General features: G+C 40.2%; 2 protein-coding genes across 3 annotated transcripts in view; one reads left to right on the top strand and one right to left on the bottom strand.

Annotated features, from left to right (window-relative positions):
• fermt1 (FERM domain containing kindlin 1) overlaps positions 1-14,550 on the top strand; it is a gene marked incomplete at its 5' end in the record, with an annotated part of 928,370 nt that overhangs the window by 90,521 nt on the left and 823,299 nt on the right.
• Positions 4,635-14,550, bottom strand: part of LOC119418476 (echinoderm microtubule-associated protein-like 1) — a 14,714-nt gene continuing 4,798 nt past the window's right edge. The window contains exons 1-7 of one of the 2 annotated variants that reach the window (XM_037685765.1): positions 12,172-12,655; positions 11,554-11,745; positions 8,469-8,598; positions 7,999-8,088; positions 5,327-5,349; positions 5,147-5,173; positions 4,635-4,933 (exon numbers count right to left, since the gene is read on the bottom strand). In XM_037685765.1, the coding sequence (XP_037541693.1) occupies positions 4,671-4,933; positions 5,147-5,173; positions 5,327-5,349; positions 7,999-8,088; positions 8,469-8,598; positions 11,554-11,745; positions 12,172-12,274 (828 nt within the window). In that variant the 5' untranslated portion in view covers positions 12,275-12,655 and the 3' untranslated portion in view covers positions 4,635-4,670. Of the gene's footprint in view, positions 4,934-5,146; positions 5,174-5,326; positions 5,350-7,998; positions 8,089-8,468; positions 8,599-11,553; positions 11,746-12,171; positions 12,656-14,550 lie in introns of those variants that run through there. The other variant, XM_037685764.1, reaches the window with a different exon arrangement.

Here is a 14,550-nt window from a genome sequence, read left to right as displayed (position 1 = left end):
CAGCTCTGTTACTTTCTAATAAAATTTAGTTTGGTTTGACCCTAGATATCTATGAATATGTTAGAGGTCTTTTCAACCATAATTTATTAATTCCATATCAGTAAAGTATCACATAAGCCTATCTGACCTGTAATTTCACAATTACAATGACTGATATTTTTAAAGTCTGTTAGTTTTCTTGCTGTATAAGCTCACAACTCTTAATTAAACCAGTGTCTTTCCACAGCAAAACATCTAAATAAAACCAGATACCTGAAATTTGTGCAAATGAACGCCAACTCTGTATTATTGTATTATTAGTAATGTCAGCATTAATAGCAACAATATTTTTTAGTATGTGTGCATTCTCCATAAACCACATCTTTCAGCTATGTGATTTGTGAGTCTATGAAATTTTGTGTTTTTCCCTAGCAAAGTGGGACACAGCAACTGATAATCCTGTGTTAAAACCTGGCTCCAAAAAGTAAAAATGGTTATTAAAAGTGGATTAAATATTAAACATGTTAAAACAACTTCACTCTGAAAATTTCATAGCAGGGCAACTATTAATTTTTTATATTTTTATTAATATGAAATGTCTGACCCTAGGGTTCTTTGAGAATGACAGCAATCCAGTTTGGCCTTTCCATTTGGATTAGCCTGTTAGCTTGTCAGTCCTGACAGACCTAAACTGTATTTTTCCAAATTGAGATCCTTCAAAGAGCTACAACAGATTATTCTGATGTCACGTGCGCCACAGAGTGGTATAAGTGACGGGAGCACCACTTCCACTCGATCTTTTTCATTTCTGTTGCTTTTTGTTTTTGCGCCTACACTGCACATCCACGGTACGGGTGTGACCGCAACACACTTGTGGAGTTTTCTGTGTCGCAGCCTTGCCATCGTGGTTCAATCCTTCCAGCTTTGGGCTCAGGCTCCGGCCTGTCATGGCGGCTGTCTCCATGATCCTCCATCTGCCAGCATGGACTGAACTCAACGGACCTGTTCAATTCCTCTGGGAAACCTTGGATGTTCTGTGTCTGCCAGACCCGGTTCTGGCGGACAGTCTGGGAGGCAGCTGCTGCGGTCCTTAATATCATCAAGCTGCTAAAAAAACCTGCTAATAAGATCTGCTAACACTGCCAACAAGACCACACCACTAACTGAACCACACCACTAACAGTACCATGGTGCCATTAGACAAAAAACAGTCCAAATATAAATCAGGTTCTAGTGACATTTTTTAAAGTTGTCTCATCTGATACAGAACCAGAGGCGATAGTAGGAAGGGAGGTTTGAAATTTTTCCCTAATTGAAATAATTTGATATATAAAGAATCTCATGAACTCATCACTGATTATAGATGTAGGGATAGATTAATCAACAGAGATAGGATTTTTCATTAGACTAGCTATGATACTGAAATAAACCTGGGGTTATTTTTATTCTCATCAATTAAAGATTAATCCCAGGGGGAAAAAATGCTTAATCTCCATAGCTTTTCTTTTTCTTTTCTTTTTCTTATATTTCTGACACCTTGCTTGTCTTTAAGATTTGTCTTAAGTGAGCTTCACTAGAGACACCTTAACAGTTATTGAAAAAAAAAACATATTTGGTCCAGAATTTTATTGTAATTTTACATAATAATAGAACATAATAATTTCTAAGCTGATGTTTGAGTCCATTTTGAGCTTATTTGTACATACACCACTAGCTGTAATTTTCCTGAAGGTTAGCTTTTTGGGGTATTTTGACGATGAAGAGTGCAACTTTAAAAATAACACACTCAATGTAATTTTGACTCAATCACTTCATTTCCTACAGATGTGATGGTGTAATGTTAATCTCGGGTGAATTTGGATCGCTTTGCTTTTATCTCCACAGGAGGAGGATGCTGAAACTGTGAGCTGATGTTACTCATTTCATCACTCTTAACACTCATTTAATGTATCTGCTTTAAATATCTTCTTTTTTTTAAAACTGCTGAAACTTTTCTGGCTCCTGTTAAGGATTTGTGAGAAATCCTGAGAAATTTGTTTTTATTTGGAGACAAAAACATTACATCATTAGGACAACACATAAAACAAGATTGGGTGAGGAGGGGGAGTGGGTGGGGGTATTCTTGACTACAGAGCTGCTTCTCCTTCAGAAAGTGCTTCGATCTGGAGCTAAAATGATTCGAGTCAGAATTCAATTTCAAACCTGCAGGTAGGGATTTCCACATTTTAATCCCTTGTGCTGAAAAAGCGGTTTGTTCTGAGGAAATCTTACAAACGGAACTTTACAGTTTCCTCTGTCTGAGCCGGGAGTTTGTCCATTTAAGCATTAAAAAATGAGTAAGAAGATAAAACTTGACAAGATTTTCAAAATGATGTTTCTTAAGTTGAGGCCAGTGATGTGATCTGGTTTACTGTCCACACTCTGAATCATTCTGAGACGTTTGACAGAGACCAAGAGGTTACGAAATCAGAGGAAATTGTTCAGTGCATCTTACGGTTTGCAGCAGGAAATAACAGTCTCTATCCATCCATCCATCCATTTTCTTTACCCGCTTATTCCATTTTGGGTCACGGGGGTCGCCAGTGCCCATGTCCAGCAATCACTGTGCGAGGGTCGGGGGACACCCTGAACAGGTCTCCAGTCCATCACAGGGACACATGGAGACAAATTCACTCTCTCACTCACACCTAGAGACAATTCAGAGTTGCCAATCAGCCTAACATGCATGTTTTTGGTTTGTGGGAGGAAACCGGAGCACCCGGAGAAAACCCACGCATGCACGGAGAGAACATGCAAACTCCACCCAGAAAGGCCCCTGGACCGGGGTTTGAACCAAGGACCTGCTCGCTGAGAGGCAGCAGCTCTACCAGTTGCGCCACCGTGCTGCCCGCCAGGCTAAAATATGCTAATTAATTACTTGCTAAAATTTTAACCCAAAGTAATTAAAAGCTAAAACTATTCCTAAACAGTAGCTAAACTTAGCAGAACAAAAGCTGAATGCTAAAGTTTGTAAAAGCTAAGCCCAGAAAAACAGTAATTCTTCCATCTATTTTCTTTACCCGCTTCTTCCTTTTTGGGGTCACAGGGGTCACTGGTGCCCAGTCACTCAGTCACTGGGCGAGGGGCAGGGGACACCCTGGACAGGTCTACTCTCCAGTCCATCACAGGGACGCTAAGAGACAAACGAGACAAACAACCATTCACTCCCTCACTCACACCTAGAGACAATTTAGAGTTACCAATCAGCCTAACATGCATGTTTTTAATGGTCTGTGGGAGGAAACTGGAGTACCTGGAGAAAACACACGCATGCACAGAGAGAACATGCAAACTCCTCCCAGAAAGGCCCTGGGCCGGGATTTGATCTGGCGATCTTCTCGCTGAGAGGCAGCAGCTCTACCAACTGCTCCACCGTGCCAAACTGTAATAAAAAAATAAAACCCCTAAAACAATAGCTAAAAGTTTAAATTGACAATGCTGAAATTGCTAAAAACCATAGCTAAGAGCAAAATTGATCAAAACTGCAGCTAAAAGCTACAGCCAGCAAAACTGTAGTTGTAAGCTAAAGCCACAAAAATGGTAGCTAAATGCCAAACTTAGCAAAACCATAGCTAAGTGCTAAAATATGCTAATTAAATACTTGCTAAAATTTAATCCAAAGTAATTAAAAGCTAAAACTACCAAAACAGTAGCTTAAAGCTAAATTTAGCAGAACAAAACCTGAATGCTAAAGTTTGTAAGACTAGCTAAAAGTTCAACCCAGAAAAACAGTAATTCCATTATCTTTACTCGCTTCTTCCTTTTTGGGTTGCTGGGGTCACTGGTGCCCATATCCAGCAGTCACTGTGTGAGAGGCGGGGGACACCCTGGACAGGTCTCCAGTCCATCACAGGGACACAGAGACAAACAACCATTTACTCTCTCTCTCTCTCACCTAGAGACAATTTAGAGTTACCAATCAGCCTAACATGCATGTTTTTGGTCTGTGGGAGGAAACTGGACCCAGAAAGGCCCCCGGCCAGGATTTGATCCAGTGACCTTCTCTCTGAGAGGTTGCATGCCTACCAATTGAGCCACCGTGCCATCCTGACAGTCTAATTAACCTAAGTGTGCATGCGTTTAAATTAAATATACATTTACTCTCACTTTAAAGCAGCTTTTTTCAAGCTCACAGCAGTGATGTAACCAGTTTTTGTGAGTTTGTGTAAAAGTGTCCAGAGAAGTGCATCACTGCCTGCACTTAACGTCTTACCGTGTTTAAGAACAGTGCAGCCACTTGACGTGACAATATTGACACAGCAGGGGGAAAAAGACATTTCATTTGTGGTTGTAGGTTTTTTATTGTTGTTTTCTGATGAGGTGGAAGCTCTGGTCAAACACACAAAAGACATGGAAGTAAACAGACGTGGAGGCAGATTAGGCTGTTTCCCTCTGAGCTCACAGACTTGGTGCTGAGCGACGGAGCAGAAAGACGTCATGCAGGTTTCAGAGAGCGACAACAACAAAAACTGTTCTCAAGAAGCTAAACGATGACTAAAATTTTCCACTACTCCCAGACTAAGCAAAAAAAACAAGTTTCCAGAGCTTGAACACTTTCTTTTACATCAGCAGTCTCAGTTGCAGGCAGACTTCAGACTTTAAGATGCTTCTGGTCGTACAAGATTAGCTTTGTGTAACGTTTCTTGTGTTTGTCAGTAACATATCTGAAAGTACTGGCTGGGAGACTTGATGGGGCTTCTGTAGCTGGGCGTGTCCTGCTGGGTGCTCGTGCTGGTTGTGGATTTCTGGAAGTTCAAGTTGAAGGACGGCGGGGGTTTCTTCATCGCCGGCTTGTTGCCCCGCTTCTTAAGATTGGGAGCATCCGTGGGGCCCCTGTCGGTGGGCACCGCAGACCCGACAGCCTCAGAGGACCCAGTCTTTCTTGCAAGGGGGCTCAGATAGATCTGCATAGTCACTAAGTGAAGCGGTGAAGTGGTGAAGGAGGATGTCAGACAGGTGGAACGGTACAAAGTGTGGACGATTAAGGAGGGATGGGGTTAGAAAAGAGGCAGGGAACACACGAGTAATGTGAGATGTGAAAAATAAAATTTAAAAAATGGTCTCATGCACAAATTCTGTCAACTAAATATTAGAATATATTTCTTTTACTGTCAGGGGTGAAGCCTACCTTTGCAGTGCGTCACACGCCTTGTCCCTGCACACACACACATTTCACTCAGACAAGCTAAATAAGATCACAGCAGCAATTCAGTTAAACTTTCTATGTGTTCAGCAGCCCTGTCACTTTGCATCTAATGCAGCCAGTTATATAAAGAAACCACAAACACGCACGGTGTGGTTATCTCACCTGCACCTCCTGCAGCCTCCTTGCTGCGTTTGGAGCCAAGATGAAGCAGCAACAAGAAGAAACGACAGAGAATCAGAAGCTTGGAGGGATGTTCAGCTTTTCTCTTCTAAATGTTGAATATTGACACAAAATTCTTCTACAGAACGGCAGGATGGAGTTATTTCATCATGGCGACAGAAAATCAGTTTTAAAGCAACACCCAATGCTAAAAAAACGCATTTTAATATCAGGATCTGTGGTTTACGGTTGTTTTTGTGAAGATTTTTTAAAGTTTGTTTTTGCCATTATTTACTCTGTGTGTGGGTTTTTTATTTTTATTTTGGAGAACTCTTGTATTTCCCATTATATCTTTGGGTCACCATTCACACCTGCTCCTCGGTCAGCCCCGCCCACCCACACCTGTTCTTCATATAATTGGTCTCACCTGTTCCCTCTTGTCTCGTCAAACCCAGTCCATTTATTATCTCCGTCCTCTGTCCCCTGCAGTCTGTGCTTCAGTTTTTTTAATTTTTTGCTCCAGTGCCAGCTTTTTGATTTGTACTGTCTGGTGATCATTAGATCTTTTAGTTTTCTAAATCTTCTTGTGTTGGTCTCCATTTCTGGATCTCCCTACAACCTGCAACATCCACAGTAATTATCTGTCCAAACAAATACCACAAACGGGTTAAAACAAAAACAAACATTGTCCCTCTCTACCTCGTGGTTTGTTTTTCACGGACTCGCTCTACCGCAGTTTTTCAAAAAAGATTGGACATGACACACAATTGGCTGATTGATGGATGAGCCGCACGATCGGCATTAATTTTTTATTTAAAATAAATTATTTAAAATTATTTAGCAACTGCTGCACCTCTGTGCAGCCCACAGCTGCAGAAAAAGTTTCCTCCTGCAGCTGATCAGCTGTTCTCCATGCAGAGTGGAGAAGTGGGCGTGGCCAAGAGCGCTTGCAAGTGGCTGAGAGCTGCTTGATTGGCCTCCAAAAAACAGAATTCAACTAAATATCTGAGGTTTCTCACAAACCATGTATAGCCTCTAAATCCAATAGGGCTACCACACACAAAAAGTGTTTCTAGCTGCATTTATGAACAATTTTTAACTTCTGTCAGCCTGTCTTTTTAAATCAGTAACACACAGCCTGCACTCTTTCATTGACTTCAGAAGTCGGGAATGACGTCACATTCTTTATCCTGCTCCAGCTGCAACTCAAAAAGCTAGTTGTGCAGGCTAACAGTTGTTAGCTATGCAAGCTTGTTACAATGTATTTCTCTGTATTTTATGCACTAAGAGAACACAGAAACATGTTTCATGTTAGATCTAGTACAGGAATGTGTGTGTAACTGATTTAATGAGCTACAAACCAATGGGGGAAAAAAGTTCTTATTGCAGCTATCACAACTTTTCATGCACACATCATGTTGGATTTAGAGGTTGGAGCAGGAATCCCATATTTTGAAGTGGTTTCAGTTGATTTTCTGGAATAGAAAATTAGAAAGGTCTGACATCCAAATAAAAATGGAGTGTACGCTTTCTGTGCCAGCTAGCTGTGCTGCAGCGCAAATGCTAACTTGTAGTTAAACAGGAACAATAACAAGAGATTCAGTTCCTGTTATTTGTCATTTGTATACTGTGCTACAGCTAACAAGGTTGTGAAAGAAATATTGTTTTTTTTTTGTTGGTGGTTTTTGCTGCTATTTATTTAGTTACCTTTGAGTTATTTTGCATTATGTTTCTGCAAACACAGAGGGTGCTGTAGCCCCAGCAGCACCTCTACTTCCTGCACATATGCCATATTTTTCACCGTACAAGTTACACATTTTTGCATAAATTTGCAAGTCCCATGACTTGTACACCGAAGTGACTAACATACGTTTTTTTTCTCCATATTTATAACTCAATTTTTGGCTGAGATCTGACGATTTCATTCATTCTGACACGGAAAATATTCAACACTGCCATGTTCAGCCACTAGAGGGCTCTCGACTAATATGGCAAGCCAAGTGTCTCATTAATAGGTAAAAGTGGTTAATAATGAGACACTTGGCTTGCCATACCAAGCCATCTTTGTCTCACTCCGGAACTCCTGAAGCAAACGTTAAATCAGCTGCGTTTCGACGCACTGCCCAGGTGAAATGCAGCTGATTTGATCGTCATTTATTTATTAAGGAAAAGTTTAACTGAGACACACCTTTACTATAATTTCGAGCAAACAAGTAATTGTTTTTAAGTGTTAACCTTGTTAAATTCTTGTTAAAGTCCTCCTGTGCATGCTCCCGCGGCCACCATTTTGGCAGCCAACCGATTTTTGGCACAACACCGGCCCACGTTTCCGCAACTTATACGACGAAGCGACTTATTTGGGGGGGGGGGGGGGGGGTCTTCCACTTTATTAGGCATTTTTGGACTGATGCGACTTATACAGCAGTACGACATGTATGGTGGAAAGTACGGTAGTTGCCGCGACACGTTTCAATTTACCTAAGGACCTGCAAATGGTACAGCAGGTCTTGTTTTTCTGAGTAGTTCAAACAATTTTATTGGAGAATTACTTTAAAGCTAAATAATTTTATTTGAATTTAGATGTGATTTGATTTAAAAAAGATTGGAGGATGATTTTTAACATCAAACTTGTTTTGTTGTTGTCGTTTGTAACGTAGGAGGAGTCACCTCCTTACCTTTCTGGAATCTTCTTACAGGTCGAGGCTGCAGAGTTGAGTCGTGTTCTAGTGCCGTCTTTAGCACCGCCTGAAGGGCTCCTCGCACCGCTGAAAACAAGAAAAACAAACATACAGAAAGACTAAAAGGAAAATAACGACATGAAATGATGGAAAAATAAAGAATACAGAGGACAGGAGGAGAAAAGAGAAGACAGAGAGAAAACCTGTTCTGCTAGTTGTCCATCTTACGTCATCATGTCAGCCTAAAGTTACAGCTACAACAACAGCACAATAAGGAGTCATGGAGAGATTATCACGCTCTAATAATATCACTTGAAATGTACTGAAGAGGACGAGGTGACTGCTTTGAGTTTAAAGGAAGTGTTAAAGGTGTTAGTTTGTGGAATAATGAGACGAGAAGCTAATTAACACATTCCCTCGTTAATATTTTCTGTTCCAGCTGTCTGCCTGCGCACTGAGCGACGCACCTCCGCGATGGCGTCGGGCTGTAGTTCCTGGTGGTGGAGCCCGAGGGCAGCGTGGAGCTCTTCTTCAGAGAAGCAACACTGGAGGTCACGATGGGAGGTCTGGAGGGCAGAGCCAGAGACACGGGCCGGGCTGCGGGAACACACACACACACAATATGAAGAAGATGATGAAGTCAGGTGACCTTTGTTTTGATTTAGCCTCTCAAATGTGAGAATTTACTTCAAAGTTCATTTGTTGATCTAAAGGAGAAGCACCATTAAGACTCAACTGTATATGTAAAGTTAAGTACGGTAGTGTTTTTTTTACTTTTCACGTGTTAGAAATCAAACAACAGTCTCCATCTCCACTTCTGTCTTCTACCACTTATCGGAGTTCGTGTCACGGAGGGAACAGGCCCAGGAGAGAAACCCAGACCCTCTCCCCAGCGACACTTTCTGCTTTCCCAGGCCAGAGAAGATACACAATCCCTCCAGCAAGTTCCTCTTCCCAGTGAGAAAACCTCTATGGTTGACTCCTTTCAATGTGAAGGAGCAGCACCTCTACTCCGAGCTCCCCCCAGATGACGAAACTCTTCCCCCGGTCTCTAAGGTGACCCTGATCACCCTACGAAGGAAACTCATTTCAGCTGCTTGTATTCAGGATCTTGTTGGTTGGGTCAAGATTCAAACCCTCAGATGAGGAACTTAGACCAGTAAATCAGGAGCTCTGCCTTTCGACTCAGCTCTTGCTTCACCGCGACCGACCGACGCAACGCCCTCATTACTGAGGGCGAGGCCCGACCAATCGATCCATCGCCCACTCCATCACTCAGAAACAAAACGCTCAGATACTTGAACTTCTCCACCAAGAAACGTTTTAAAACATTTGTTTGCTTTATTTTCTGGTGTAAGTTCTTCATTCAGCTTAACTGTCGTACCGAACATAGCGGTGAGGGTAATTTTAAAACCTTCAGTGGATTTTTATCTTTGTCATGAACCGGCGCTGTCAACAACCAAGTCTTTTCTCCTCCCTGCAGAAATCACTGCACTTTAAGTGTCCATGACTTCTGTCGGGCTGCTCATCTACCCCACCTTCCATAACGCCTGCTTTGTAGCCGAGTTCAAACTGAATACAGTGTGATACTGTGTTTTATTTACCATCATTTCATATAAATACTTTATATTATATATTATATGTATTTAAGAAGTAGCTACTATTATTAAGTAACAGACTCAAATCAATATAAGGAAGTAGAAAGTTAATTAAACAGGAGTTAATTTGTTTCTAAATCAATTGATTTATTGCAGATTTTATAAATATATATATATTAAAATTAGGCGTTTAAAATGACTAACATGGTCCTTAATTGTTCCATTTTCTCCTAAATTAAAAGGCAAAGTTTGAGTCTTTTATATCTGAAAACAAATCTTTGTGCACACTCTTGGCTGATAGTTTGGCACATTTCTAGCAAAGTTTGAGCAGCAGTCTTGACCTCTGACCTTCGAACAGATTTGGCATTTATGGAGGAAACCAGAGCTAAAACAACAACCCAGGACGACTGAAGTCTTGCAGGAAAATTAAAAATAAGGAAACCTAGAGAAATTGCAATTCCTGCAAAACATGCAATGTGAATGCTTATTGCTGAAGAACTTGCTGAAAAACAGCTAAAATTAGCTCAAATAAAAATTAGCAGAAGAAAGCAAAAAAACAACACATATTTACTGAACTAGGTTTAAATAAGCAGACATGAGCACAACTATTTGGAAATTTGCTAAAAAAAAAAAAGGCTGAAATTAGCAACAAAAAACAGCTGAAAAGTAGCTTAAAATACAGAACAAAGCTTAAACTACTATAAAGAAGCGGAAAGAGCTGAAATGAGCTAAAAATGTGGAATAAGCTGAAAAGCTAATATTAGCATAAAAACAACTAAATACTAGCTGAAATAGCAGGAAAAAAGCTGAAAGGAGCATACAAAGCTGAAATTAGCATAACAAAGTTAATTGAAAATAGCAGAAATTCACATGAAAATCTTGAATTTATCTGAAAACAGCTGAAATTAGCAAAGAAATGCTAAAAAAGTAGCTGAAAATGTAGAACTTTAATTAGCAGAAGAAAGCAGAAAGAACACGTTTGTCCAATTATGCTGAAAGAAGCAGAAATGAGCACAAAACATCATCTCTTAATGAAATGATAATAACGAGTTACAACAACAAATCTTTTCCCTTTGGGATTAATAAATTATTTTTGAATTTGAATTTGAATTAGAAAAATGGAAATCATCTGAAAAAAGCTGAAATTAGCAACAACAACAAAAAACTGCTGAAAAGTAGCTTAAAACGCATAAATAAGCTTAAAGTACCAGAAGGAAGTGGAGAGAGCACATTTTTGCTGAATTAGACTGAAAAAAGTTTACATGAGTGCAAAAAATGTGGAATTTGATGAAAAAGCTATCAGCATAAAAACAGCTAAATAGTAGCTGAATTGTCAGAAAAAGCTGACATTTGCAGAAATAAGCTGAAAGGAGCATAACAAGCTGAAATTAGCAGAGAGAAGTTAGAAGCACAAAAATGTTGTAGTTAGCAGAAAGAATCTGAAAGGAACACAAAACAACTAAAAAAACAACTGAAAGTAGCTGAATTTTTTTTTCCACAAGGAAGCTGAAAGAAGCTGAAGCAGAACAAAATGTGAAAGGAGCAGCAAAATGTTGTGAACACATCTAAAGATAGGAAGGATGAAAAAAAATGAGCTCAATTCATTTTCTATGAGGAAAAAAAAAGGCAGAAAAGGCTAAAAAAGGCTAAAAAAAAAAAAAAAAAGGCTAAAAAGCTAAATTTGCACCAATACCAAAAGTCATAGCAGGATTGTCCTGAACGAGCTGAAAGTTTTGATATGATGTGTTGAAACAGTGCGAAAATTGTGGAACGAGAAAGATGCTGAAAAATGTACAGAAGTAAAATGGATCACAATAGAGTGAGTGCTTCATAAACATTGACACAATAAAATGGTTTCAAATCAAAACAGAAGCAGTTCTTTCAAATTAAGACGAAACACGTGTTAAATACCTGAAATCACACATAAACCAGCTGAAGTCAGATCTTTGCTCACCTTTTGCTCCCGGCGTTTTCCTGCCTCCTGCAGCAGCCACCTGGTTCTCCTTGGAGATGTTGAGCCTTTGGAGGACGTTGGCCAGAGTCATCTTCAGCAGCTGGATTTCATCCTCCTGCATCTGCATCCTCTGCTCCAGGTAGGTGAGCCGGTCGGCCACATCCAGGCCGCTGTTCGCCGAGCTGCGGTCGTCTGGAGGAGGAGGAAGTTCAGAAAGTAAACAAAAAGGCTTGTAGGACGAAAGCACAGACAGCTTGGAGATTAAACTGTTCAGGAGGGGAGAGGCAGCGGACAGATTATCCTGCCTCTCCACAATATTACATAATGACAGCGACGAGCTGCTGGGACACAAAACAGACGAACTCGAGCATCGAACAAAGACGCCAAAAGAACAACACACAAATATTCACCGTTCTTTACTCAACACGACCTATAACCAAAGATAAACCTCTAAAATCCACCGGTTGTTAGAATAAATCTACACAATGAGGTCAGGGCCCAGCTGGACTCAGCAGATCCTCCACGTTCATCAGACAGCAGCGTGGACACAAGAACATTAAACCTCTGGCATCATTTGTTTGGTTCTGCTGGCAGAACCAAGCGGGTCAGAGCTGGTACCATGTGAGCTGCTGGAGTGACCGGACGTCTTCCTCCTCTTCTTCTCCTCTCGAGAGCAGATTCTTTCACTCCTCTGTGGGTAACCTCGCTGCTCCCCTTCCATCTCAGCTGGGCTGGGTGGGGGGGTCCACTAAGATCTCATCCCTTCTTCAGAATCACAGAGGTTCTGCTTCCAGGTCCAAACGGTGCCCGAGCAGGACGGGGGGCTGCTGCTCTAATGTCTGTGGTCTGACACTCACACGGGTGGGTTTTCAGAGCTTTAAGCCTTTTTGTGTAGTGTGTGTGTGTGGGTGTGTGTGTGTGTGTGTGTGTGTGTGTGTGTGTGTGTGTGTGTGTGTGTGTGTGTGCGTGTGTGTAAAGGTGGGGGCGGGGCTGATAATGCTTAAAAAAAATAAGTCACCCAGTTCGTCCTGAATTGTCTCAGCACATATGCATGTATGTGTGTGTGTGTGTGGACAGTACAATGTTAATCCCAATCCGACTGGTAATCTCTGTGACTCCGCCCACACACATAAACCCATGTTACTGTATGAAGACGGAGCTGAACTTCCTGTTAGCTCCACCTGTGGTCCTGCTCCAGCTCAGATCAGATTGAGCGAGGAAATTAAAAAACATATATTTGAGTAAAAAACAAGCGTTTGACTGACGCTGAACAAAAACAACTCAAACATTGTCAGCAGGAGAGACAATCATAGCAGATCCAGTATCATCTCCATGGCAACAGGGAGATGCAACATTACAGTCTCTAACGCACGTTGTCCTCACACACAGGCATGTTTAGAAATGAAGACTCCGGTTGTTGTTTCAGCTGAATAAAACTTTTCTTTCAGAAAGTTGAGAGAAATCAGCTAAAGTTGCAGCTGTGAGGCCTCAGTGTCTGACAGCGACTGCTTCTTTTGGTTCGTTTTTTTTTTTTTAAACACCGACGCAGATTATTTACCAGGAATTTCAGATGGATTAAAAACATGCATTAGCTTAATGAGTTGGCGACTCAGCTGCTGGAGATCAGGTGGGTTTAGAGGAGCTAAAGTTTTTATTTTTACCTGAACTTTTAGCTGTTTAGAGAAAACCATTCACAAAAGTTTCTTGTAATCTTTAACCTCCTAAAACCTGAACTCTTGCATATGTGGATGGCCCGGTCCTAGGAGGTTAAAGGTGGTCTTGATCAGTTCTTGAGGCCTTCTGAGAGCCGTCTCTGGTTTTCTTTGGCTGTTTGTTCACTTATTTTCTGTTCTGTGCTTTTCTTCGGTCACGACAGCCTATTGTTGTTTTTGTTTAAATAAAATGAACAAGTGGAGGACAAAAGATGAAGCACCAGATTTAAAAGGAAAACTCATTTTAATCAGACGAAAAGTATTTTAAAGTCATTTCTAATCTAGAGAATTTGCATTTCCTGCTAAAATGCAGTGTGAATGCTTAATGCTGAAGAACTTGCTGAAAAACAACTGAAATTTGCTTAAAAAAAACTGAATTGTTGCTGAAATGGAAGAACAAGCCTGAATTAGCAAAAGAAAGCAGAAAGACATGTTTTTTGCCGAATTAGGTCTAAATAAATAGAAATGAGCACAAAAAATAGGAAATTATTTAAAAAGAAATGAAATTTGCAACAAAAAATGTTGAAAAGTAGCTGAAAAGGCAGAAAAAAGGAGGCGGAAAGAGCTGAAATGAGCTAAAAAATTGGAATTAGCTGAAGAGGCTAAAATGATCATTAAAAACAGCTAAAATAGTAGCTGAAATAGCAGAAAAAGCTGAAAATTTCATAAATAAGACGACATTAGCAGAAAGAAGAAATAAATTAGTATAAAGAATTTTATTGGCTGATATAGCAGAAACTACCACGAAAAACTTGAATTTATCTGAAAACAGATCAAATGAGCTAAAAAGCTAGTTGAAAAGGTAGAACAAGCTGAAATTAGCATAATAAAGCAGAAAGAACACATTTGTCCAGTTAGGTTGAAAGAAGCAGAAACAAGCATAAACATTTTTAATTATCTGAAAAAAGCTGAAATTAGCAAAAGAACAGCTGAAAAGTAGCTAAAAAGCAGAAAGAAGATTAAATTACACAACGAAACTGGAGCAAGCACATTTTTGCTGAATTAGCCAAAAAAGCTAAAATTATCATAAAAACAGCTAAATACTAGTTGAAATATCAGGAAAAGCTGAAACTTGCAGAAATAAGCAAAAAGGAGCAAAAAACTGCTGAAATTACAAGTGTTTAAAGAGCTCATTCAAAACTAGTTGGAGACACAAAAACTGTTTTTTTCTCGAGTTTAGGAGCTTTTTACGCCTTAAAGATCAAAGTTAGATGATTTAACCGACAATAAATAAATAAAAATAAAAACATTTCTCTGAAACTGACAAATGCAGGGCAGAAAATGA

Source organism: Nematolebias whitei, chromosome 12 (assembly GCF_014905685.2).
Source record: "Nematolebias whitei isolate Nwh7 chromosome 12, NemWhi1, whole genome shotgun sequence".
Taxonomy (NCBI): Eukaryota; Metazoa; Chordata; class Actinopteri; order Cyprinodontiformes; family Rivulidae; genus Nematolebias; species Nematolebias whitei.
Note: the sequence above shows the minus strand (reverse complement) of the source record. Positions and strands in the feature narration are given on the sequence as shown.